This window comes from Sceloporus occidentalis, unplaced genomic scaffold (genome assembly GCF_023333645.1).
Source record: "Sceloporus occidentalis isolate IW3139 unplaced genomic scaffold, rSceOcc1.0.p SCAF_55, whole genome shotgun sequence".
Classification (NCBI taxonomy): Eukaryota; Metazoa; Chordata; class Lepidosauria; order Squamata; family Phrynosomatidae; genus Sceloporus; species Sceloporus occidentalis.
The window spans coordinates 2150358-2177104 of NW_028317035.1; the positions used below are offsets into that span (position 1 = coordinate 2150358).

The 26747-nt window shown below is 39.7% G+C and overlaps 1 protein-coding gene across 1 annotated transcript; it reads left to right on the forward strand.

The window, feature by feature from the left end:
• LOC149287907 (ethanolamine kinase 2-like) lies at window positions 1-25644 on the forward strand. The gene is made up of 9 exons (XM_089492275.1): window positions 1-138; window positions 11148-11407; window positions 14473-14604; window positions 14870-14878; window positions 16679-16821; window positions 16895-16978; window positions 20913-21073; window positions 24404-24477; window positions 25572-25644. Exons 1-9 carry the CDS (start codon window positions 1-3, stop codon window positions 25642-25644), a joined length of 1074 nt encoding a protein of 357 aa, XP_089348401.1.
• The last annotated feature ends 1103 nt before the right edge of the window (window positions 25645-26747 follow it).

Genomic DNA, 26747 nt, shown 5'->3' on the forward strand with positions numbered 1-26747 from the left:
ATGCCGCACTCTCGCAGCGACAGCACCACAGTGCGCGCTCTCGGCATTTCTGTGGATGAACAGAATGTCATTCCTGGAGCTTTGTGTCTCATGCAGGAACTGAGACCTGAATGGAACCCCCGTGATATACGGACGAAGGTACAGTGACAAAGTGACACGCACGGTGACGTCTGCAAAGCTGGGGGGGTCACACAGGTGACACCAATAAGATACATTTATGCTTCTTTGTACATAACCAGACCGAGTGCAGTGCAGAGTACTTGTCAGTGATGTATGAGTCAGTATTGTGCCCCAGTATTTCGTAATACATTCCTAGCAACCCCCTGGTTTTTATTAGGCAAACTTGCATGCTATGTAGTAATGACACGAGAAAATGACGTCAAGACCAAGCATTCGCAATTGAATGCAGATACCAACAGAAGCGCTCCGAGTCCTGACATTTCCACTTAGCTGTCACAGAAATGTCAAGTGAAATGACAGCCGCTGAGCCCTCAGCCTCTCTCCACTCTGTGTCCCTCCTCCTTTGAGTCACACTTCCTCTGTTCTACCTCCCCTCTATGGTAACCTTTCCCATTCTACAATCTTTCTAGGTATGGTAATTCACAGGTTTCAAGGATTTGTATTTCCAGCAAAGCCTTAACACTAATTGCTCATTCTCATATTAATTTAGAGCTCTGGATTTTTATGTGTCTCGTAGAGTACAAGGTGGGCAAAAACTGTTGCATGCTTGCAGTGGCGACTCTAGAAACAATATATAGGGGGGGGCACACAAGATACCACAGTCAAACTGGGGGGGGGGGCATTAATAATTTCCACCATTAAATCATACCACTGAAAAAACACACACACACACATATATATATATATATATATATTGCCAAAAGTAATGTGCTACGGAATGATACTTTTGTTATTGGCCAATACAACATTCAACATGGGAAGCCTGAAGCCACAATTTAGTACGACTAATCCTTGAAATCCTTTAAACAACACAATACCTTAACTTTTGCACTAAATGATTTCAGGGCCTAATATTAGATCCTGCTGCTGATATATATAAATATTAGATCCTGCTGCTGATATATATATATATATATTAGCCCCTGCTGCCCATATATATTAATATTAGCCCCAGTTGCCGATATATATTAATATTAGTCCCTGCTGCCGATATATATATATAAATATATATATAAATATTAGACCCTGCTGCCGATAGCAGGTATAGATCAACACATTAACACACAAACCCAGCTTTGCATGTATAGATCAATTGAAATTCACTTGTGATCTCAGCACTGAAGGTATATATCAAATAAACTGAATCAGACATACAAATCCTGTATTTGCAGGTATACAATAATAATATATGAAATGTAGCATTGCAGGTATAGATCAAATAAATACATGGAAACAGCATTGCAGGTATTAATCAACTGAACAAGACATACAAACCCTGTATTTGCAGGTATACATAAATAATGTATGGAAACATAGCATAGCAGATATGGATCTACAGAAGAACACACAAACCCAGCTTTGCAGGTACAGATCAATTGGAATTCACATAAAAACACGGCATTAAAGGTATATTTAAAACCCCTAAATTACAGGGATAGATCACAGGTTGCACACCCCATCCACGCTGCCCACATAGAACCTGGTCAGCACCCAGATAACACACATAAGATTTGCCTTCTTTGTCCCATATACACCCTGCCTGTGCCATCTTGGTCCCCAAGGCTAAAACATCCTGCTAGTGCCATCTTTGCCCTTACACAATTATACATCTATGATACACACAAACACATTAACTCATGCTCTCCCTCATTCAGACAGTTCATCCACATATTAACTCATGCTCTCCCTCATTCAGACAACTCATCCACATATTAACTCATGCTCTCCCTCATTCAGACAATTCATCCACATATTAACTCATGTTCTCCCTCATTCAGGCAATTCATCCATTTTAAGAAACTACACCCCTTGGAGCTTCAAATGAGGGGCTACATGTATTTCTAGGACAAAAGTTGAGTGCACAAATAATGATGGAATATGTCGCTTTGGCTAGAAAATATGTTTTTTCTAACCATAGTTCATGTTCATTTTTGTCTTGCGCACTCCAGGTTTGTACTAGAAACACATGCAGCCCCTCATTTGATGCGCCAAGGGATGTTGTTTTTGCAAATGTGTACTTTTTGTGCCATAATTTAACTTCCTACGTGAGCAGTAATGCCACGTCAAGGCTTTAACCCTAATTACTGACCATTCACACGCCTTTCATATCTCCATTCACTCGCAGAAGCACACACCATTCTTTCCCGTTACAATCCCAAAGAAATGATGGTAAAGGGAGAAAAAAAAATCACTTTTACAGCAAAAATAAGTTTTGCAGTAAAAATGCAAGGCGCTCCAGGGATGAGATGGTTACTCACGTACCGCACGGGCTAAATGGCTGATTTTAATAATATTTGCAGTTCATCAGGATTTCAAAAATTGCCTCCCTCTACCATTGGCTAAATTTAACCCCATGATCAAAGGCATAATAGGATTTAAAATTAGTATCGGCCATTTTTAAAAAGGGAATGTAACTTTTTATAGCTATATGATCACTGTGGTAACATTGGCTACCACAGTGATCATTTAGCTAGAATACTTAAACTTTTTTTTTTTTTTTAAAGTTAAACTACTTAATGTTTAAATAATTTAATTTTAATCTTTTTTTATCTGCCTTTAGAGACCCCCAAATCCATTTTTTTTACATTTTTATTTTTTTAACTTAATATTTGTTATTCTTTTTTTATAATCTATATACCGTTGGAAAGGTGAGGCGATTACCTTTCCAACGGTATACGTTGGGGGTATGTATACAGGCATCTAAGCAGCATGCCCCCATACCTCTTTAACTGACAATTGTCAGTTAATAAAGTTGCATGGTGACGTCATCGCGTAATTGCGCGAGACGGCACCGGGCGGATCGGGTGGCCCCGGTGATGCCCTTCAGTTTGAGGGGCAGATCGCCGGGGTAGGTGGTGATGGAGGTCCACAGACCTCCATCAAGGTAAGGTAGCGCTACTGACGGCAAGGTGCCGTCGTTAGCACCTGACTGGGACTGTCCTGGGTGGTTACAAATTCGGCGGGGGGGCAACAGGGGGGGCAAGGAATAACCTAGGGGGGGCAATTGCCCCCCCTTGCCCCCCTGTAGCGACGCCACTGCATGCTTGTCATTATTTTCTGTCGCTTTTTCCTTCCATAGCTATTAGTGCCACATTTTACCTAATTGACATGATAATTATTATTACTTTTTGTTGTATATAGCGCCATCATATTCCATAGCGCTGTACAATGGGTAGACAGGACATAACAAGTAGCATATAACATAATGATTTGACTTACAGAAAAAACAGGATCTCTTTCTATCTGCCCCTGGTACATGTTTTGTGCACTGTACACGCATAACCAGTTGTTATCGCCGTGCAATAATGCACTGTGGGTCACAGCACAGTTAAAATATAACCCACAGCTAACATGTCAGAAACACCAGGTGGGCAATGTCCAGCAAGAATACGAAAGTTATATTACTATATGTTAAGGGGAATAGCTAGGCTACACCACAAAAGTAAAACAAAGTTTGGACACAATAAATCTGCAAAGATGTATTTTACTTATTTATTTATTTTAACTCCGTTGTTATCTCATACTCAGTTTCCAAAGTGTTTGGAAAGACATGAACAGTAAGACACATTAAGGGGATCGCTAGTAAATTTAAAAGAATAGGTAAAATCTGATGTAAGCAAAAGGTCTCAAACTATGAGACTATGTGTTACTTTTTAACCCCTAAGGACAATGGGCGGTCCTTAAACCCATTGAAAACAATGCATTTTGAGCCAGACTTTGTCATTAAGGGTTAAGAATACAATAAATGGACGGGCCCCTTATAGTAAGAGACGTGCCACCCCTGTTGTAATTTTAGCCCAGCTAAAACTTACTATGGGTAGTTTGGCTTACAGTGTAAAACAGGCTGTGATTTCCATTATCAGCAAGCCCATTCATTCAGAAATGCAAATAGGTTCCTGCCAGTCTGCACGGCAATAAGATTGAAATCCTGTTTCATCAGGGGGCAAATTGGGTAATCACATTACATACAGTTTAGGGCTGCAACAACTAATCGATAAAATCGATAATAATCGATAATGAAATTCGTTGCCAACGAATTTCATTATCGATTAGTTGAATCGATTATTATCGATTATAAAATGAGGGTTTTTTCAGAGCAAACGCTCTGAAAAATACCCCTCATTATATAAACCGTTTCAGTGACTCACAGCAGCAGCTCCTACTTACCAGCCCCTCCCTGTAATCACTGTGACAACTGGCCCCGCCCCTTCCTTCTCCCAGAACCACATGGCTGTGACACTCATCTAACTGTAAGTATAAAATTAATATTTGGGCTGCTGAAAGTTAGGGGATGTGGGGGTTAATTTAGGGGCAGTTATGGTTAATGGGGTGTTTAGGGTTAATTTAGGGGCAGCTATGGTTAATGGGGTGTTTAGGGGCAGCTATGGTTAATGGGGTGTTTAGGGGCAGCTATGGTTAATGGGGTGTTTAGGGTTAATTTAGGAGCAGCTGTGGTTAATGGGGTGTTTGGGGTTAATTTGAGGCAGTTGTGGTTAATGGTGTGTTTTGGGTTAATTTAGGGGCTGTTGTGGTTGACAGGGTCTTTAGGGTTAATTTAGGGGATGATGTGGTTAATGGTGTGTTTTGGGTTAATTTAGGGGCTGTTGTGGTTGACAGGGTCTTTAGGGTTAATTTAGGGGCAGTTATGGTTAATGGGGTGTTTAGGGTTAATTTAGGGTAGTTGTTTTGATGGGGTATTTAGAGTTAATTTAGGGGTAGTTATGGTTAATGGGGTGTTTAGGGTTAATTTAATGATGAGGACTGAGGGTTAATTTGATTAATTTAATAAAGTTAACTTAAGGTGCAGTTAGAGATAAAGGGGGGCCGAACTAAGGGGAATCTAAATCCTGGGGGCAGTGAAGATTAACCCAGTACTTATTTATTAAAGTATGGTGTCAGTGTGCTGTGAACGGGTCTGTGACTCTATGAGGGGACTATGAGATATCTGGGGGGTATAAGGCATATTGGGGTATAAGGCATATCAGGGGAGGACGGAGTGACATATCTGGGGGTATAAGGCATATCAGGGGAGGACGGAGTGACATATCTGGGGGTATAAGGCATATACGGTATATAAGGCATATGTGGGGAGGGCAGCGTGGCATGTCTGGGGAGGACGGAGTGGTGTATCAGGGTGTATAAGGCATATCTGGGGCCACAGTGGCATATCTGGGGGTAGAGTGGAGTGGCATATGTGGGGAGGGCAGCGTGGCATGTCTGGGAGGTAGTGTGGCATGTCTGGGGAGGATGGAGTGGTGTATAAGGCGTATCAGGCACAGTGGCATATGTGGGGGTGGAGTGGTATATGTGGGAGGCAGCGTGGAGTGGCATATGTGGGAGGCAGCGTGGAGTGGCATATGTGGGAGGCAGCGTGGAATGGTATATGTGGGAGGCAGCGTGGAGTGGCATATGTGGGAGGCAGCGTGGAATGGTATATGTGGGAGGCAGCGTGGAGTGGCATATGTGGGAGGCAGCGTGGAGTGCATATGTGGGAGGCAGCGTGGAGTGCATATGTGGGAGGCAGCGTGGCATGTCTGGGAGGCAGCGTGGCATGTCTGGGAGGCAGCATGGCAAGCCTGGGCTCAAATGTGCATCAATTGGGGGGGCTGGTTGGGAAATAAAGACAAGAAATGTATTTTATCAAAGTTTTTTTTTTATTCTGCTGTTTGTATTTAACATCATTTGTTTATTAAATTATTTTAAATAAATGAAAAATTTACATTCATTTTTTTTATCCGATTAATCGATTAATCGACAAAATAATCGGCCAACTAATCGATTATGAAAATAATCGTTAGTTGCAGCCCTAATACAGTTATTTAGGGAGAATTACTTCACAGTGCGAGAGCAAAATTCAGTTTATGAATGGAAAATGTACATACAAGTTTATTTTGAATCCTTTCAGTTTAATAGTTTAACATGAACAAATGATGTTTATTGCTTGTTTTGCCACAACTGTCCTATATTGTTAATCTAGAACGTTCAATCTTCAGTTTACACCTGTTTAAAAGGTAGCCCCTGCTATTCCAAAACATGGGGTCAGCCCTTTTATAATTGTTTTACATCAGTAACACACATGCTTTTATTTCTTGTTGTACCTATAAAGACTTTATAAATATTTCCATTTCAAATGGAATGGCATATTTACAGAAGACAGAAAGTTTTTGTTGTGAATAATGAAATGATGGTCTTGTTACTAGTTGGGTATCTAGTGAGGACCTACTGAAATCCATTAATTTTTAATATTTTATTAGTGGTATTACAAAAGGTAAGGTATGTCTTCTCACCAGTGTACAAAGGTCAACCACAAGGTAGAGAGTCCTTGTGTAATAATACAAATGTCTCCAGGTTAAATTCTGCTTTTTCTGGGTCTCCTGGTGGATTAAAACAAATGACCATACCTGGGAAGTCTCCAGGTAAAGCCCTGCTTCTCTGGGTCTCCTGGTCATTTTCTTCTTACTCTGGCCATGCCTACTTACTGCTGATAATCTTTCCACTCCCCAGTTCCCTGCCACTAAAGACTGTCTGGGGTTAGCTCCACCCCTATGCATGGCTAGTCATGGCTACCAAAAGGTCAACCCACCTCCCCTACCAAAAAGCAGTATTTAGGTACCCAGCTACACTGTGGACCCTGCAATCCAGGAATCTTAAATTACCTCAATGTGTATAGCTTGGACAATAGAAGAAAACAGAAGCAGAGGCATTTGACAAAAGTACATTAGGGAAGTATATTTTAAGGAAAAATGTTAGGATAAATGTCAACGACTAAAACTAGAGGACGATTGGGTTAGATAAAATGTTAGAACAGAGAGGGTGGTACATAAGCGGTGAGAGAAAGTTGACCGGTGAGCTTGAGTTATGTTTAGTGTTTCTTAACACTAATTGTAGTCACTAAGAAACATTGATTGTTTACTTTACTTGGCAGCAGTTTTGATTATGTGTCTGTGTGCTCTTAATGTATTCTCTACAAGCATCTTAGTTGAAGATAGAATTTATGTCACTGGCATGTTAGCCTGCTGAACTGACTAGCATGGCGGGCCATAGAAGATGAAGGCGTTATTTCAGATGTCTTAAATATCATTACATAAGTTGTGGTGGGTAAAAGGTAACAGAAACCCTTCCACTTAAATTTAAGGGGCAGTAGAAGTATTGTTAAACACTCATCTACACACACCAGACAAGCCAGAAGGCTTGCTTTTCCCTCAGATATCTCATGGTGCTTTCACAACCACAAGGGATTCTGGGTAGGCACATGCAAACAAGGTTAACAATTATCACCTTTGCCTCTATATCCACTTTATACATGGATTCCTTGAAAGTAATTGCCCGCTGTACAAGACAGCCTTTAGACAAAACTCAGGAAGAGGTACTTAAAGAAAGAAAGACAGAAAGACAACTTGGACCAAATGCCATTCCCTGATGTGCTCTGATATATTTCTTCTGAAATTGGAACCAATCCTTTAATACCTTTGTCAGGTTAGATTAGAATATGTTTTCTCAAGGCCCAGGTTAGAACATAAGTCAGGTATTTTCTAATGTTTAACTAACATTATCTCATGAGATACGGTGCAACATATTTTGCCACCTGTTAACTGATCTGTGGAATTCAGGAGCCAATGATAAAAACATGGTACTTATGACCTTATGGTTTTCCATCCTTAAACATAAGCTGTCACATTTCAGATTGTGCCAACAGGTAAGTGTAAGGAAGCAATGAATAATAATGGCACAGAGTAACTAAAAAGCTATGGGTACAAGGTAGTGGCTAATTGACTTAAACTTGCCTTATGCAAGTATCAATGGCAGGGATGGCACAAACCAAATAGTGAAAATAAACTTTATTCATTATGGAAACCAAATCACACCATATACAACAGGCAACATTATACACATAAAGTACTGTACATGATGGCTACATACTAGAAATGCTAAGAAATTGCATTTAAAATAAAGGTCAAGAAAGATAAGAGATAACAACATTAATGCTTTTTGTATGACTTTTGTCAACTTCACTTTCACATTTTGTGTTTTATATTGCAATTTCCAATTTTAATTCTTAAAGCAATTTTCTTGTGAAAGAGGATGCTGTGTGAATCTTATCACCTTTGTGGTCTATGACAGAATATCATCTTACTAAAAAGATTCAAAGGCAAGAGTATTAACACTGCAGAGTTTATTCTACATGGTCACTCCAGTCCTGTTTTCATGTTTAGTGTATCTTGGAGCAAATTCGCACAGTCGTTTATACAATCTTTAGACCCCTAGATGGATCAGCATTTTCTTCATCAATTTAAAAAAATAATATTGAAGTTTTTTAGATGTTGTTGTGTCAGCTTGGTGACAAATATAAAATGCCAGCATGGTGCCAGCTGATCTATTGTGAGATGCTGGTAAAAATAAAAAAGCCTGGTTCCTTTTATCATGCTGGGATCAGGGATCCGGAGGTGGCTAGTTTGCCCTTTTAAAGGAATTCCCTGATAAAAAATAAATAAAAAAAACATGTTAAATTTTTTTTATTTGGTTTGGTGTGTGGGGGGGTTCTTTTACATTTTTACCATGATATGATGCACAGCCTACCCCAAATAGTTATACATTAATTAATAGCTTATTGTGTAACTTAAGGAAAAGCCATGAACATTGGCTGTCCTCTAGAGTATCCTTTGCAAGTCACAACATTCCTATATTACCGTCATTCAATATGTTGTCTTTACAACTCCTTCTTGGCACTATACCAAAATGACTACTCACAGTCACATTCAAGTGCCTATACGCAAACTCCCAAGGATAATTTATAGGGGCAAACAGAGCTTAAATGACCTGCTAGCCCGACTTGAGGAGGTGGGAATATTGCAGCCAATCAACAGGCAAGGCAAAGGGGAGTTTTCTCAATACATAAAGGGAGATGCTCTGATGAGGGATAAACATAGGGATTAGGAGAATGATACAACCTAACTCAAAATATGAGAAGAGCAAAGCAGTGCTATTTGAATCCAATGGATCATATTATTTTTCACTTTTTCTGCCAAACACACATCAGTGGCAAGAAATGTGACTTCAAATGTCAAAACAAATTGACTTTGCACATTTGTTTTGCTTCAGTAGATTCACTGAACACTTTTACACCTCATAGTTTAAAAAAAACAGATCATAAAGACTATACTATACTATTATATCATACCGTGCTGAAAAAGTATTTGCCCCTTCTCAATTTCTTCTATTTTAGCTTATTTGTCAGATTTAGATGTTTCAGATTAACCCACTAATTTTAATATAAGACAAAGACAACATGAGTAACCACAAAAGGCACTTTTAAGAGGTCATTTAATTTATTGAAGGTAAAGAGTTAATGAAAACCTACATCACCACATGAAAAAATAATTCCCCCTCTAAACTTTTTGGTGGCTAAAACTTCAATTAAATGTTTGCGATAACTGGCAATGAGTCTTTTTTAATTGCTGTGGAGGAATTTTGCCCCACTCTTCTTGGCAGAATTCTTTTAATTCCCTTTTAAGGTCAGACCCCAGCTTCTCAATCGAATTCGTCAGGACTTTGACTAGGCCGCTCCAGAAGTTTAATTTGTTTCCTTTGAGCCGTTAAGAGGTGGACTTGGCTTGTGTACTTCAGATCATTGTCCTGCTGCATAACCCAACTGTGTTTGAGCCTTACGTCAACAGATTTCATGGCTCCATTAAGCCGCCTCAGACCATCACACTGCCCCCATGACTATTGGTATGATGTTCTTATTGTCGAATGCTGTGTCACGCCAGATGTAACGGTACCCACCCCTTCCAAAAAGTCCCACTTTTGACTCTTCAGTCCACAGAATATTATCTTTAGTCTTGGGGGCCATCAAGATGTTTTTAGTCTGGGTTCTTTTGAGACCTCCTGGATGAGTTGATGCACTACTGGAAAGGTTCATCATTGTTCCAAGTTTTCTCCATATCTGTTAATGACTTTCTCATCTGTTCTTGAATTTCTTTAGATCGGGGTATCATGTTCTGCTTTTTTGGGACCTTTTATCCTACTTCACTTGGCAGTTATCATGCCTGTGTGTGTCTTGTAAAATTGAACCCAATTATCAATTATATTTTATTGAATTAAACTTTTTCACTTAGGGTTGGATAGTTTTTTCTCTTCTACACATGAAATCACTTCATCACTTAAAAACTACATTTTTTTTGTATACTTCAGATATTATTGCTGAATATTAAAATGAGTTTGATGGCCTGAAACATTTAATTGTGACAAATATGCAAAAATCTAAAGAAATAAAATAAGTTTTCAACGTACTGTACATACTGTTACAGAACTTCCAACCGTACTGTTTTCTACAGTCCCGATTTCTGTCTTGCTGAACTTTCCTGCTGTCACGCTGAGCGTCTCATTTTTGCGGGCTGTGGGGATTGTGGACCTGCTGGACCAGCCCAAATAGCTGTAAAATCAGACTTGTCAGCAAAATGTGAACATTGTATGTGTCCTGAAAAACATGACTGATGAATATACCACACATAGAAAACAAAATGCGGGAGTTTAAGTAAATGTTATAGAAGTAGAGATTTAAAGTGATTTTAATCAATGGATCAATGGGGAGAACAAACTTCTAGTTTGCTCCTTGCCAAAAATGACTATTTGTTGCAGCTAATTTTTGTGTCTTGGACCTTCTAAGGGTGGAATTTTAGATTAGCAATTTTCACTACCAGTATCTCATAAAATTCTTGCCTGTCTATCTCTCTCTTTAATTTTGCATTATGGGGGATTCCATTTATAATAGAATGACATTTGAGCTATCAGAGCTATAGTACATAGATACTAAATGTAAGCTAAAAGTCCAACTTTTGTAATGCTGTTCAAATAGAGGTTGCATAACATACTATTTTTGTAATGGCAATGTGAAATTAAGCGATTAAAACTTTACCAACCACTATAAAGACTCTTGACTCTTTTATTTTCACAATTGATTTTTACAGCTCTTCACAGATGGAATCACCAACAAACTTCTGGCATGCTATGTGGATACAGAGATGAAAGATGCTGTGCTAGTGCGAATATATGGAAAACGTACAGAGCTTTTTGTGGACAGAGAAGATGAGGTGACTAGCTTCCAGCTTCTTCAAGCTCATGATTGTGCCCCTGCACTCTACTGCACCTTTCAAAATGGACTCTGCTATCAGTTTATACGTGGTCTGGCACTGGGGCCAGAACATGTGCGCGAACCTGACATACTACGGTAACATTGTTGTGTGTCCGCAAAGGCAATAGGTAGAAAGGCTTTAAAGAGTAATTAAAGACAAAGGACAAAGTTCTACACAACTTCAATTAATAGCAACAATTATGGGAGTTTCCTATTGGCCAGAATACTTTCTCCTGTGGGATTTTGGCAATGTTTGCCAGCATTGCCCTATGGGCCAATTTATATGTCACTGATGAGTAGCTCTTAACATTACTGTATATACGTATGTATTGGTGTCCTAAAAACTGTTCTGGCATGTTACAGGTAATATTTAAAAGCCACTCCGGCCATCATAGGCATTTTATCTTTAATAGTAATTTAGTTACACAGAAAACCTAACCTGTGGCCTTCTCATTTGTTAAAAATAAATGCATAGAGCACTGGAGAAGTGAGATACCTTTCACCTATAATTAGGCAAAGCATCCTCAACTCTGCCCCACAAGAGTTTAGTACTACACGATTTCCTACGTAGTCTTGTGTGATCAGCAGCAACACTTTCAGACATAAAAATAAATTTGGCATTTTAGCACTCTATGTTGATATATCAATACAGATTATCAGAGAAACCTCTTTCTCTGCAAATCTGCAATATTGGGGAACGTCTGTGCTCTAAAGCTCCGACCGTTTGCGGAAGTTCGGAGTCAAGACTGAACACATGAGGACAAGTGAAAGACAGCAAATAAGGTAGGGAGACATTAAGAGAGAATGAGAGAGAGAGAGTGTAAGCGAGCATGAGTAAGCGAGAGAGTGAGAAAATACAGTTTTAGCTTTCTAGCAATGCTTTATATATAAAGCATATTGATCAATGAGCAGCAGGGCCGGCCCAAGACATTGTGCTGCCTGGGGCGAAGTGTGAAATGCTGCCCCCCGTATGTGTGGTGTATAGTCCCCTCTATAGTCCCCCCCTGTATATGTGGTGTACAGCCCCCTCTATAATGAAATCAGCAATTGTGTTTCACAAACACCGAAGAACCAATTTAAGTTTCCTTTTTCATAATATATTCAGATTGAAATAAAGTAAATAACATGATACCTTCACTTTTCCTCACACTGATTCCTGGAGTTTTGTCCTTTGAAGTGAGTAGAAATTCAGGAAGGTGTTTTATCTCTGGATAAATAAAAATTACAAAGTTCTATTTATCCCTACAGTAAGTAAGCTGCCAGGAAACAGATAACCAAATACACACCAGGAAAGGCTCTGCCACACCGACACACAAACCAGGACATGCTCTGCCACCGACACCCAAACACACACACCAGGACAGGCTCTGCCACCTACACACACACACACCAGGACAGGCTCTGCCTCACCAACAGCCAAACACACACACACCAGGACAGGCTCTGACACCCAGACAAACACAACAGGACAGGCTCTGCCACACTGACACCCAAACACACACACTAGGACAAGCTCTGCCACACTGACACCCAGACAAACACACACACTAGGACAGGCTCTGCCACACTGACACCCAGAAAAACACACCAGGACAAGCTCTGCCACACCGACCCCCAAACACACACACCAGGAGAGGCTCAGCCACATCAGGACGGGATAAGCTACTAAGAGCATAAAAAAATGCTTTCCACATTGCTGCTTGTTGTGTGTTTGCCACCTTTGTGTATCTGTGCCCCCAGCCAGGCCCCATTTTGCATTTTGCCCCAACACACCCCTGTCTATTGATTTATTTGATGCCCCCAGCCAGCCCCTCTCCCTTTTGTACTGGTTAATTGTAATGCCCCCCATACCCATGTGTATTACCCCCCCTCCCCTTTGTGTATAGATTGTCCTAATCACCCTGTTGTGTACTTATGTCCCCAGCCACCCTCTAGGGGCATGAATATGTCTCTCCATGACTCCATCCCTCCGTCTATCACCTCAATTATTATTATTTTTTTAAATACTTACTTTTTCTGCTGGCTTTCTTCCACTGACGTGCTCTTCTCCCTCGAGATCCTCGAGATCGCGGTGACGAGCAACTATTCTGCGTGAGCCTGCCCCCTTGAGCATCACGGCGCATCTTCAAGGGGGTGGGACGAAGAGCAAAACTGATCGGCATGCAGGCAATAATGAAACGGAGGCGGTTGTACAGTAGTTTTAAAACCGGTAGCAGCATCGGATGCGAAAAAAAAACGGTGCTTGGGGCGGCAAAGTGCCGCCTCTTCAAAAGTGCCGCCTGGGGCAATTGCCCCAGTCTGCTCCATGGTAGGGCCGGCCCTGATGAGCAGCAACAGGAATATACTGAGAAGGGAGAATGGAAAGGTCTAAAAATCAGATGGCCTTGGAATAAATATGTTACTGTGAAAAGCAAGCACATTGTGCTGCTTGTTGGTATACAGCCACCTTTTTGTTCATACTTTTGTATTGGATATTTCATAGTCTCTATTCTGCTGCTGCCAAAATATCTTGAGAGGTGCTGAATTTGTCCTGACGGTACGACTTTAACATCAAGACCTGCAAGACTCAATACTTAAGCTGAATTTTAAAGGGGAACTATCGGGACAAAACCAAAACATTATGTATTACTGATACACTTTGTGTTGTTTTGGTGATTCTTTGATGCTTTTTGATGATATCAATTTTTTTACTTAAACATTCTCTTGTGAGTTGTGTTATGTCATAACAATTTATCTCAATGAACATCACATTATGAAGGGTCAACTCAGCCAGGGCCAGCCCCTCATAGTATATAGTTAATATGTTTTATTTCCCATTCAGTTTATCTCTCAAAAGTGAGCTCACAATTATTATCCTCTTATATTGACTTATTTATGTTATATTTAAGACAGAAGCTGCAGGCAGCTGATGCCACTTTAACAGCAGTTTGATGACTTCCCCTTTAACTAGCGGCAATCTAGGCTGGTAGCTGCTGGGTTTATTCCTGACACTAAGATTGCCTGATTTACATATTTACTGACATATACTGATTGTTTAAAATCTAAAATATTTTCTAATAGAAAAGTATATTTAGTTACTTTAGTAAAGGCACCAATGTACTTATCAGAAAATGTCTTGCTTTTTTTTGCCATGCCTCTACATAGAGATGTTTCTTTCACAGGTTAATTGCACATGAAATGGCGAAGTGTCATTGCATCCCAGCCCATAATGGCTGCTTACCAAAATCTGGACTATGGCAGAAGCTCAACAAGTATTTATCCATCCTGCACAATGATGAGGGACAACCAGAGAAGTAAGCAAGTGAATACAAATTGTGAAGCATTCATATAGAAACACTTTGCAAAATAGGGGAGGCAAGTAGTGTTAAATTTAAATTGGGAAGAGCTGTGTCAAACACATTGGAGTTTATTCACTAAAGGGAGAGTTGTGTTTTACCTCCTTCATCTCAGTAAGCATTATGAATGAGCTGGTTCTGGCAAGTTTCTCCAGCAAGAAGGGCTGCGTCATTACATGTGTGTGAGAAGTAGACTTCTGTAAACGAATTAAAAACAATTCAGACAAAAATTGTGTTTTCATTTTTGGTCCACTCATTTTTCATTAATTTTTGTTTCCTGCTCTTTCGGCTCATTTTACATTGTGAAACTAAATTTGTTGTCACTCACCCTCATTCACTCTCTAATACTTTTTCTCACTCTCTCGCACTTATCTGCCAACCACTTCCGTGTCCCAATCTCCTTCCTTCTTCTGTCTTCCTCTGCTGTTCCTTGTGTCTTCTTTGCTTCTCCGTGGGCACAGACTCCTGGTGAACTTCTGTCAAGGGGCCGAGCCTCCAGACACACCCTGTCCCTCTGGTTCCATCCTTTTGCGGAAGTGCACAGAGAGGCCAGAATAATGCAGTTAATGTTACAGAAACGATTCTCTTTCTCATTGAATCTGTCTACCGGTGAATTTGCACAAAAGGGCGGACCCTCAGGGCACACCCTCTCCACTGGGAGAGGATGCGCTCAGAGGCTCCACCATTTTGCAGGAGTTCATTGGGAGGCCAGAATAATGAAGACAGATTCGCTGAGAAAGAGAAGTGCTTCTGTACTTTTTTTCTCTAAACCCTCCTCTTTTTCAGAGATTTGTATGAATTGACAATATTGTCAAATGTAGTTAAAACTGAAATTTGGATGAATCTGAAGTCTAGTGAGAAGCCTTAAAAACCTAATTGATTTAACTTTAAGTTATACAGGGCCAGCTCGCTGAAATAACTATACATTAGACAAGGCATCTCACTGATTTAACTGTACCTTATATAAGGCTAGTAATGCTTTTTCTGCACCAGACACTAACATTGTTTGGACCTTCATATTGTAAAGTGTAGACCCCAATGTGGCTACTTTATTAAACCTATTAGTTGCCATCATGAAGCTTGTCTATAGTCGGTAGCCATGTGCTATTTGCCGTTAAATGGATACACAAAATAAGTATGCAGCTCTAAATACGTAATACAATCAAATGATTTTTAAGAGGTTGGATCAGGGTAAACACAGATTGAGGCCAGACTCCCACCAATTGAATCATGTAATACAATGAACCCCATGGGTTTTCACAAAGGCTGGAGCAGACTGGTAAACACTTCAGCTCCAATGGAGGCCAACCTTTGTAAGCTCTCCTACAGGAAAGCCTAAGCTAATCAACCATAACCATAGTTAGAAGAACAGTCTAAACATAAATAACCCACCACACATACCTTAACACTTAATACACTATATGGACAAAAGTATTGGTACACCCAATTATTGAATTTTGGTGTTGCATTGCTAACAGGTGTATAAAATCAATCACATAGGCAGCCATCTCAATTGACAAACATTGGCAGTAGAATGGGTCATACTGAAGAGCTCAATAACTTCAAAAATGGCACTGTCATAGGATGCCACCTTTGCCACAATCAGTTTGTGAAATCTCTGCCCTGCTAGATCTGCCCCAGTCCGCTGTCAATGCTATTATTTTAAACTGAAAATGTGTAGTAGTTCCAACAGGTCAGCCACAAAATTGTAGACCATGCACGAGAGATATCTTGAAAACCAGCTCACTAACTTAACTATGTATAACTATGTATAAGCATAAGAGAAGTTAACTGGTATTCTTATTTTATTTTTTTTTAATCACTTTTGCAAAACCCTGCAAACTCTTCAATGAATATACCCCATATGGCTGTATCTGCTTTACAGGCTGGTAACTAGATAATAATAATATGGAATCACACATTTTTACAACATTCTTTACTAAGAACTCTACTTTCTGATCACCAATACTATAGGAAATTGTGGCGCTTTTAAATTTGATTCTTGTCTCCTCTATTCATCTCCCTATTCCAGACTGCCTGCAGGGACTCCTAGCTTAAAGGTTTTGCATGAAGAGGTTTTGTGGTTGCAAAGGTACCTCCCAACCCTCGAATCCCCCATAGTCCTTTGTCACAATGATTTGCTCTGTAAAAACGTCATCTACAATGAAGAAGAGGGTAAGTATAATTGGATTTCTGTAAACTCAAGGCAACATTTTACACAAACTACAAATTTTGTCTTTCTTCACAGGTTATGTACGGTTTATTGATTATGAATACGCTGGCTACAATTATCAAGCCTATGACATTGCAAACCATTTCAATGAGTTTGCAGGTAAGTACGTATTGTTCACACAGTAATTATGACACAGTTGTGCCTTTTTTCAGTGAAACAAGTTGCTTTTCATTAGTACCGTATCTGCTCGATTATAAGACGACCCTGATTATAAGACGACCCCCCAAAATCAAAATATTAATTTAGGAAAAAAACAAAAAGCCTGAATATAAGACTACCCTATAGGAAAAAAGTTTTACTAGTAAATATTAATTCATGTAAACTATTTTTTCATACTTAATAAAAGCTATGATTGAGAAAAATATATTTTTTTTAATTTCTTTTTATTTGCCAACCTGCCCCCCCAGTTATACACATCTGCCCCCAGGCTTGCCACTCTGCCCCCAGAAATGCCTTATACCACCCTGTTCCCCATGATGTGCCTTTTAACCCTCTATATGCCACGCTGCCTCCAGAAATGTCTCATACCCTCCTATATGCCACTGTGCCCCATGATATGCCTTTTAACCCACTATATGCCCCTCTGCCCCATGATATGCCTTATACCCCTATATGCCACTCTGGCATATAGGGGGTTAAAAGGCATATCATGGGGCTGAGTGGCATATAGGGGGTTAAAATGCATTTCTGGAGGTATATATATATATATATATATATATATATATATATATATATATATATATATATATATATATATATATAACTGCTAACAGCAATCACTCTCCTATCAAGCCAAGGCAGCCAGTACATGCTGGAACATGGGGATGATAGGAGTGTGAGTACAGCCTCCCTATGCCATGCTACCACCACAACCCCCCCTTACACATCCATGCTATCACACACACTCATTCACAAACATTTAAATACTCATTCATTCCATTAATCACACATACTTGCTCAAAAACCCTCCCCCATCCCCTTACCTGAACTGCAGATCTCCCACTCGCAGACTTCTGCAGGGGCCCGGCTGTGCGAGCAACTTCTCTGGCCCCGCCCCCAGAGGAAAGAGGGGGGAGGCAGAGTTATGTGAGGACGCTGCTAGCTTCCTGTTCTCCTGCTGCTAGAAGCAGAGACGCTGCTCGCGACCAAAGCCCGGTAAGCAGCATGGCCCCAGCAGACATTTTTTTGAGGTCTGATTAGAAGACGACCTCGATTATAAGACGAGGGGTATTTTTCAGAGCATTTGCTCTGGAAAAAACCTCGTCTTATAATCTAGCAAATACGGTATATTACATTACATTTATTAATATAGTGCCAGCAGATTCTATAGTATTGGTGTAAAACTATCTAGTGATATAAGTATGTAAGTTAATATACTTCAGCATAAAAAATGTGGAACAGCATTATTGTCTTTCTCTGCAGCCCAGCTAGGGATTTTTTGTGTAGTCCCCAACATACATTAAAACAGAGGGAGTTAATTTACTAAATAGTGAGTTTTGTGAATTCACCACAGGAACCGTTTGTCTATAGATGAAATTCAGTTTCTTTAAAATTAGTGTAATTAAAAAAAATATATAACTACAAACTCACCAGCTCTAACCTATTTACTTCAGTACAATCATGCCTAAAGAGCCCTGCCACAGTCCCCTCGCTCATGCCAGAAATCATATTTGTATATATCATATTTTTTAGAAACTGGGCTAAAAAAACACATTGCATAATTCTGGGATGGATATGAAACGTTAGTAATGTGTTGTATGCCCATTTTGTGCTACCTTTTAAAACGTTTTAAAATCTTTTTATTTGTACAACTTCTCATTATGGAGCAGTGTGACATAACCACAGATCCCTTATAAGTAAAGAGTACCCCTGATGATGTCTTAAAACACACTATGGTCAATCTAAATATGCTTGTTTGTTTTTTATTTTTCGTAAGTTTTTACAATTTTGAAGGGGGATTTTTTTGTACTGATCAGGAACAAGGGCTTTCTGCATCTGTACCAGGTGTGATTAGACTGTATCTCTCAACTGAGAGCCAGTGATCCTCTTGCTGACAGAGGGAAGACTGGGCTGTCATTGGACAGTGGGAAGGTATAGAACATTATGTGAGTTGTGGTTCTGTAACTAAAAAAAATTATTAATACAACAAACCATACCATATACAGTCAATTTATATAGTAAAATCAATGCTAGGACAAACTGTTCCATGCAGAGCAATCCCCATGGAAACAACTTGAATGTTTTTGATAATTGCGCAACAATTAGCTCTAACTTATTCTCAACTGAATAATCTTGATTCAAGCAGATATTTGTTTTTTTCTTACTGCGATAAACTGCATTTGAGTGTAGTATAAATCATCCAGTACTACATTGTGTGACCCTGAGAATGGGCTCAGTCACCCTAAGACTGAAATGAAAACCCTGAGACTCTGGATCAAGCTCTAGGAACTCCTATGCATGGGCATGGGTGTCCGCAGGATTTTTTCCATGGGGGCAAAATATCCTCCCCACCTTTCTCCTCTCACACCCAATACCTCCTAAGTCTTCCCCATTGCCTTCCTTTGTTGGCATAGGAGAGAGGTTTCTTGTTGAAAGGCAAATGTTAGTTACCAATTAGTAGGAAAAAAATTATATGACCGTAACAGTACTAGCTAACAGACCATCAAGTACCTGCACAACAAGACTTTAGTTTATAATAGCTGGGGTGGTAAAGATTAGCCACAACTACCCCACTCTATAATTCCTATGGTGTTGCGCCAGTAATGGCTGATTTCATTTCATGGGACAACAAAAAAGTTTGTGTAAGCCACCACAGACCCAATCTATAACTGCAGTTCTCATTAGGCTTTGCTACCATTATGACTGGTATTGTAGATGCAGTCAACAAAAGTTAGTGTTTGTACTGTAGACTTTGTTATCCCCCAAAGCTCAATATACTGTTCTTAGCTACTATTGGCATAATCAATTAGCGATGTTGCTTGCTCAACATCATGGGAGGGTGGTAAAAAGGGGACATAAAGACTTGGAACCAAATATGCAGCCGTTTTGTTTAGCATTTGGACCTCAAAATGCTGTTATTACATTTCTCATGATGTTCAGACATCCAAATAGATTGTTGAGAATGCAGCTGCAGTACCAATCCGTAACGGTATAAAAGCTAACCTTTTGCATTCCCATGAGGTTTAACATTCCAAACTGGCTGAGAGTCATGGGAAATGTAGTCTCAACAGCTAAAGTATTAACTAACCCTAACTGCAATAGATGTTTGAAATAAACTACCTTGTGTCTGCAGCATGCAAACTGTGCCTTGTGTGAAGGAGCAGCTGCCAGAGTGAAGGGCAGGAGAGCAGAACAACTGACAGCAAGAGTGTATAGAATAAAATAAAAGTTATTTTGCTGCATCCTCCTCACTACCAGTTGTTTTCTTTTCTGCTCACTATGTCTAGTTAATCTACTCTAAACAGCCTACCGTTTCTCCCTCGCCTGCTACTGCTCAAGTGGGCCTCTTTGAACTTGGCTGTTATTCTGTATACAATCTTATCCGGCACACTAAAACAACAATTACTAAGTCGTGATGATATTCTTACAACATGGTTTTCTATATCAGCCTTTGTTTTTATTACCATACATTATGTGCACGATATCTGGATTTATTAGGCATTCAAGAATACTTTTGATACGTTTGTTATATAATCATTACTGTTTTCTAAAGATATACTTTGGCATACATTTTCTATGTACCTAGATATATGCCCACATGTATGATATATATGTAGAACAAATACGAAATTATTTTATGATAAGGCGTCCATATGTCTAGTAGATTGGGCTAAAATAACGCAGCTAAACATATACGATTGACTAATGTGCAACTGTAAATTTATTTGAATGTGATACTAGTAAAAAAAATGGAAATACCTTTTTTTGTGTGCTTTTACTACAGTTCCTTGCACAGCTGGTATCTCCTACACTCATCATAGTGCCTATTACTGATTCATTGGAATATGTTTACAGCCTTTGCCTGTATTCCTAGGGGTCAGTGAACCAGATTACGGGTTATTCCCCAGCAAACAGACTCAGTTACATTGGCTTCGATATTACCTGGAAGGATACAGAAGGATGAGGCAAGAAGTGGGGGATCTGCATGATAGGGAGGTGGAGGCCCTGTACATCCAAGTTAATCAGTTTGTGCTGGTAAGTTGTAACCCCACCCACCCTTTGTGTTTTTTCTACTACATTAGCTTTTTTTTTTAATTGTTTGGCAATTGTATATCCTGCTGGGTGGCACTTGCCAGAAAGTTGCTACTAGAATCGAAGTTCGGCTATATTGCAAAAATAGTTTTTGAAAAATGTTTAATTTTGCTTTACAGGAAGCTATGTACCGTATTTGCTCGATTATAAGACGAGGTTTTTTTCAGAGCCAATGCTCTGAAAAATACCCCTCGTCTTCTAATCGGGGTCGTCTTCTAATCAGACCTCAAATAGAGGTCTGATTATGAGACTAAGATCCAGATCCCCCGCACCGCTGCAGGGGACCTGGATCCTCCTGCCCCCCCCACTTACCGGTGCTTCCTGCTGTATTGCCGGGGCAGCGGGTTGATGTCTACGCGATCCGCGTAGACAACGTCCGCTGCAGCCGGAAGGAGGTATGGCTAGCAGCGGGGGTTGTCTGCGTCCGTCGCGGATACCTTCCCCGACTGTCAGAGATCAGAGTTCCCCGCACCGGTGCCGGGGAAGGTATGCCCGACCGACGCAGACAAACCCCCGCTGCCAACTCCACCTCCTTCCGGCTGCAGCGGAAGGAGACGTCAACCCGCTGCCCCGGCAATACAGCAGGAAATTGCAAGCACCGGTAAGTGTGTGTGTGTGTGTGTGTGTGCGTGTGCGTGTGTGTGTGTTAAATGGGGGCATAGGGCATTTCTGGAATGCCTTATACCCCTATATGCCACTCTGGCACTTAGGGGGTTAAAAGGCATATTATGGGGCAGAGTGGCATATAGGGAGTTATAAGGCATTTCAGGAGGCAGAGTGGCGTTAAGGGGGCATTTAATAGAGCACTCTGCCTCCTGAAATGCCTTATACCTCCCTATATGCCACTCTGCCCCATAATATGCCTTTTAACCCCCTAAATGCCAGAGTGGCATATAGGGGTATAAGGCATTTCTGGAGGCAGAGTGCTCTGTACAATGCCTTTTAACTCCCTTAATGCCACTCTGCCTCCTGGAATGCCTTATACCTCCCTATATGCCACTCTGTCCCTTAATATGCATTTTAACCCCCTAAATGCCAGAATGTCATATAGGGGTATAAGGCATTTCTGGAGGCAGAGTGGCACATAGGGGGTCAAAAGGCATACCATGGGGCACAGTGGCATATAGAGGGTTAAAAGGCATATCATGGGCCACAGTGCCATATTGGTATGGCAAGCCTGGGGGCAGATGTGCGTAACTGGGGGACATGTTGGAAAATACAAGGAAATAAAAACAAAAAAAATATTTTTCTCAATCATGGCTTTTATTTAAAAAAATAGTTTACATGAATTAACATTTACTGGTAAAACTTTTTTCCTTTAGGGTCGTCTTATATTCAGGCTTTTTCTTTTTTTCCTAAGTTAATATTCAGATTTTGGGGGGGTCGTCTTATAATCGAGCAAATACGGTAAATTGTGCTTACACACTTAAAGGAGTTAGTACTTCATAATTAATTGAATTATGGTGAGTTGAAACTACAACTCCTGTGGAAAACCCCTGTGTCTTTGTTCAAGAGTAGTTTTCCTCTCTCTCATTTATGTATTTGGGTCCCCTTTTTGCAGTTATGAGAGCTTCCACTCTTCTGGGAATGCTTTCCACAAGATTTTGTGTTTCTATGGGAATTTTTGGCCATTCATCCTTTAGAGCATTTGTGAAGTCAGGCACTGATGTTGGACTAGAAGTCCTGGCACAATCTCCATTCCAGCTCATCAAAAAGGTATTAGATGAAGTTGAGGTCAGGGCTCTGTGCAGGCCAGTCAAGTTCTTCCACACCATGTCTTTATGGACCTTGCTTTGTGCACTGGGGCATAGTCATGCTGGAATAGAAAAGGGCCTTCCCCGAAGTTTTGTACGTTTGAAGCATAGCATTGTCCGAAATGTCTTGGTAAGATTTCCCTTCGCTGGAATAAAGGGTCTAGCCCAGCCCCTGAAAAACAGCCCCACACCATTATCCCTCCTCCACCAAACTTTACAGTTGGCACAATGCAGTCAGATAGGTAACATTATCCTGGCATCTGCCAAACCCAGACTCACAGTTTGATAAATTGTCAGTGCTCATATTGAATTAATCAATCAATGATCAATTGCTCATTACTATGTGCTATTATTATGTCATATGTATATACATCACTCAGCGCAAAAGAGGTTTAAAAGAAAACGAAGCCCAGCAAGACAAATAACCTGCTGGATGGCAGCTATGTAGCTGGCAAACTGGGCTCTGATAGCCAACTACATCTTAACTATGTAATGGCACTCTGAGCACTGTTCTGAAAGATTGCTAAAAACACTTTTATGCAGTGTAGAGGGCCTGTTCTCCTGTCTGTTATATCTTCGGCTAAAGAAGGATGCCTCTTTTTTAGCTCTTAAATGTGAGACTGGTTTGGGAGATGCGAACCAAAAATGGTGGTGCACCACAGGTTTAAAAACGTCAGCATACATGTGGATATGTGTATTTTGTATCTGTTTTGTTAATCATAGCTTGTGTGCTTAAACTGCATAATATTGTGTACTGTCATCTACATGGACAGGTTATGAAAAAAAGTCAATCCGCCCTACAGAATGATTTCTCCTTTTATTATTATTTATTGTTTCATACAAAAAATACACAATATAAACACTCTTCAAGGCACATGCATGATGCAACATCTTCAGTTTTTCTATATTAAGAGTGTTAATAATAAAGTAAAACAATTTAATTCCTGCTGTTCAGATTCCGAACATTCTTTGATGTATGTCATCATTCTGACTGCAGTCCCATTAAAGTCCAATTAACACTTTAAGAATGGATCTCCATGGCGGTACACAGTAAGGAATGTAAAAGTTTCAAGGATAGAACTGTTTGTTTGGCTTGTTCCTGCCTTATGGGTTACAAAGGTTCTACAGCATTCAGTCAATGACCCTATCATCCTCCCATAGGTTAATGGCATTGGAACTCTCACTCCAGAACTAAAAGGGAGGAGTATGTTACACTTTAAGCCTTAGAAGTGTAATGTGAATACATAATAAGTAGAGCATCTTGTATAAAAATATGTTGGGTTTACCAGCCAGTATGAAATCAGCAACTTTTGCAACTACACATCTCGTAGAGAATGGCGGAATGAGAAAATATATCCCATGAATATTTTTGTTTTGGTACAGTTGACCAGTATGTCTCAGCGAAGCAAAACGAGAAATCAATACAATACTCAAATTATACACTGTGTCTTAGAGTCAAAAATCTTTTGTATTAAAAAAACTTGTATTCATTAATTTGTTAAATGCTCTTTTCTTGTAGGCGTCTCACATCTTCTGGGGTCTCTGGGCACTTATTCAGCATAGATATTCGGACATCAACTTTAACTTTGCACGGTAAGTCCTTCTACCCAAGCTCAGTTACGATAAACATGGCTAAAACATTGCATGGGTGACACCTACTGTCCAGAAATGGTATTGTTTCTAGTATGTTAATATGTGTAGAATATAGCACGTGATAATAATCCAGTACAGATTTTTGGAAAATAACAATAATAAGACCTAATTAAAATATTGGGCACTGTTCCTACGTGTTTACAGTTTGTATGCAGTGGTGACTCTAGAAACAATATATAGGGGGGCACACAAGATACCACAGTCAAACTGGGGGGGCATTAATAATTTCCACCATTAAATCATACCACTGAAAAAATAAATTATATATATATATATATATATATATATATATATATAAATATATACTGCCAAAAGTAATGTGCTATGGAATGATACTTTTGTTATTGGACTAACATAATACTTGATCATTCAACATGGAAAGCCTGAAGCCACAATTTAGTATGACTAATCGTTAAATATTATAGAGTAAATAACACAATACCTTAACTTTTCCACTAAATGATTTCAGGGCCATGAACGTTTTGTCCCCTGAAGTCACTACATTTTATCTCTGTATAAGTATAAATTAAATACCGTATTTGCTCGATTATAAGACGAGGTTTTTTTCAGAGCAAATGCTCTGAAAAATACCCCTCGTCTTTTAATCGGGGTCGTCTTATGATCAGACCTCAAATAGAGGTCTGACTATGAGACTAAGATCCAGATCCCCCGCACCACTGCAGGGGACCTGGATCCTTCTGTCTCTCCCGTCCCCCTCATTTAACACTGTATACCGGGGCAGCGGGTTGACGTCCACGCGATCCGTGTAGACAACTTACGCTGCAGCCGGAAGGAGGTGTGGCTAGCAGCGGGGGTTGTCTGCGTCCATCGCGCATACCTTCCCCGACTGTCAGAGATCAGAGTTCCCCGGTGCGGGGAACTCTGATCTCTGACAGCCGGGGAAGGTCTGCGCGATGGACGCAGACAACCCCCGCTGCTAGCCACACCTCCTTCCGGATCATGTAATTGTGATCTCTTCTTTTTGGCTTTTTGTGAGCCTTTGCTAGTCTAACCCGACTTGGTTTCCTTCTCAGGTATGCAGTATTAAGGTTTAACCGATACTTTGAAGTGAAGCCAGAAGTGATACCTCCACAGGCTATGAAATGAGCCACTAATCCAAGTGGAACCTAACAAGATGGGTGCTGCTTACTCTGGGTTTCTACAAGAATGCTTGCTGAATACTAAAAAGTATTATGCAGCCACTGAAGCTACTTAATATCACCTATGCTGCTAAAGAGCAATTTCATCTGAATTCACAATTTAATGGAATTAGGTTTCATAGAAAAAAAACCCAAAAATATAGAAACACTAGAAAAATTATACCCACCATTATTACTATGTACCTTCAGAAGACCACTGGCCATGTGAAACACAACAGTGCAGAAAACTAGAGGAAGATAAACTGGCTATTTTAATAGGAGATTATATCACTGTTGGTATCAAATCATACAATTCACATTTGCAATTTGCAAACTAATACTTGAAGATTAAATACTAATTTAACTGCTAATAAAAGGACCTGAAAGTTAAAAAAAAGTAGTAATTGTCAAACACTAAACTCGCCTAAAAATATTATGCAAATATATGATTTGTTACATCCAATCAAAAGGTTTTTTGTGTCCTCATTGCAGTGGAACTGTGACAAAATATTTGTATGATCTACCATTTTAACATTATTTTTAAAATAAAAGAATTATTTAAAAAATAAACATTATTTTATCACACATGTAATAGAAATATATGTCCTTTTTGTATTGTGTCATTTATTCACTGGAGCTGCAAACAGAGAAATATGAATGTTTTGAGAACTCCTTTGAATTGTTCTGAAGGAAAAAGATATTTATACGTTTTATGTTGGAAACATAAGGCAGGCAGATTAACCTCATGAAAGAGATTAATGAGAGAAGGAAAGGAGAAAATGGTGAAGAGCCATTTGCTAAGTAACCATTATCTAGATAATATACTACACTCAACAAATACAAGAGTTTTGACATTTATACTTCTTCTGATTTAACCCCTAAAGTAAATTCTCTTAACTTTCTGTCATGTGAAAAAATGATAACCTTGTATTTTAAGTAAAAGACACAAATAATGTAGAAGCCCCGAGCACAAAAATAGCAACTCATCATTTGTCTCATCTCACTGAAGAAAAACACTAGTGAGACTGACCTACAATGCAAAAAGCCTGGATGCATTTCATAGGAAGAAGG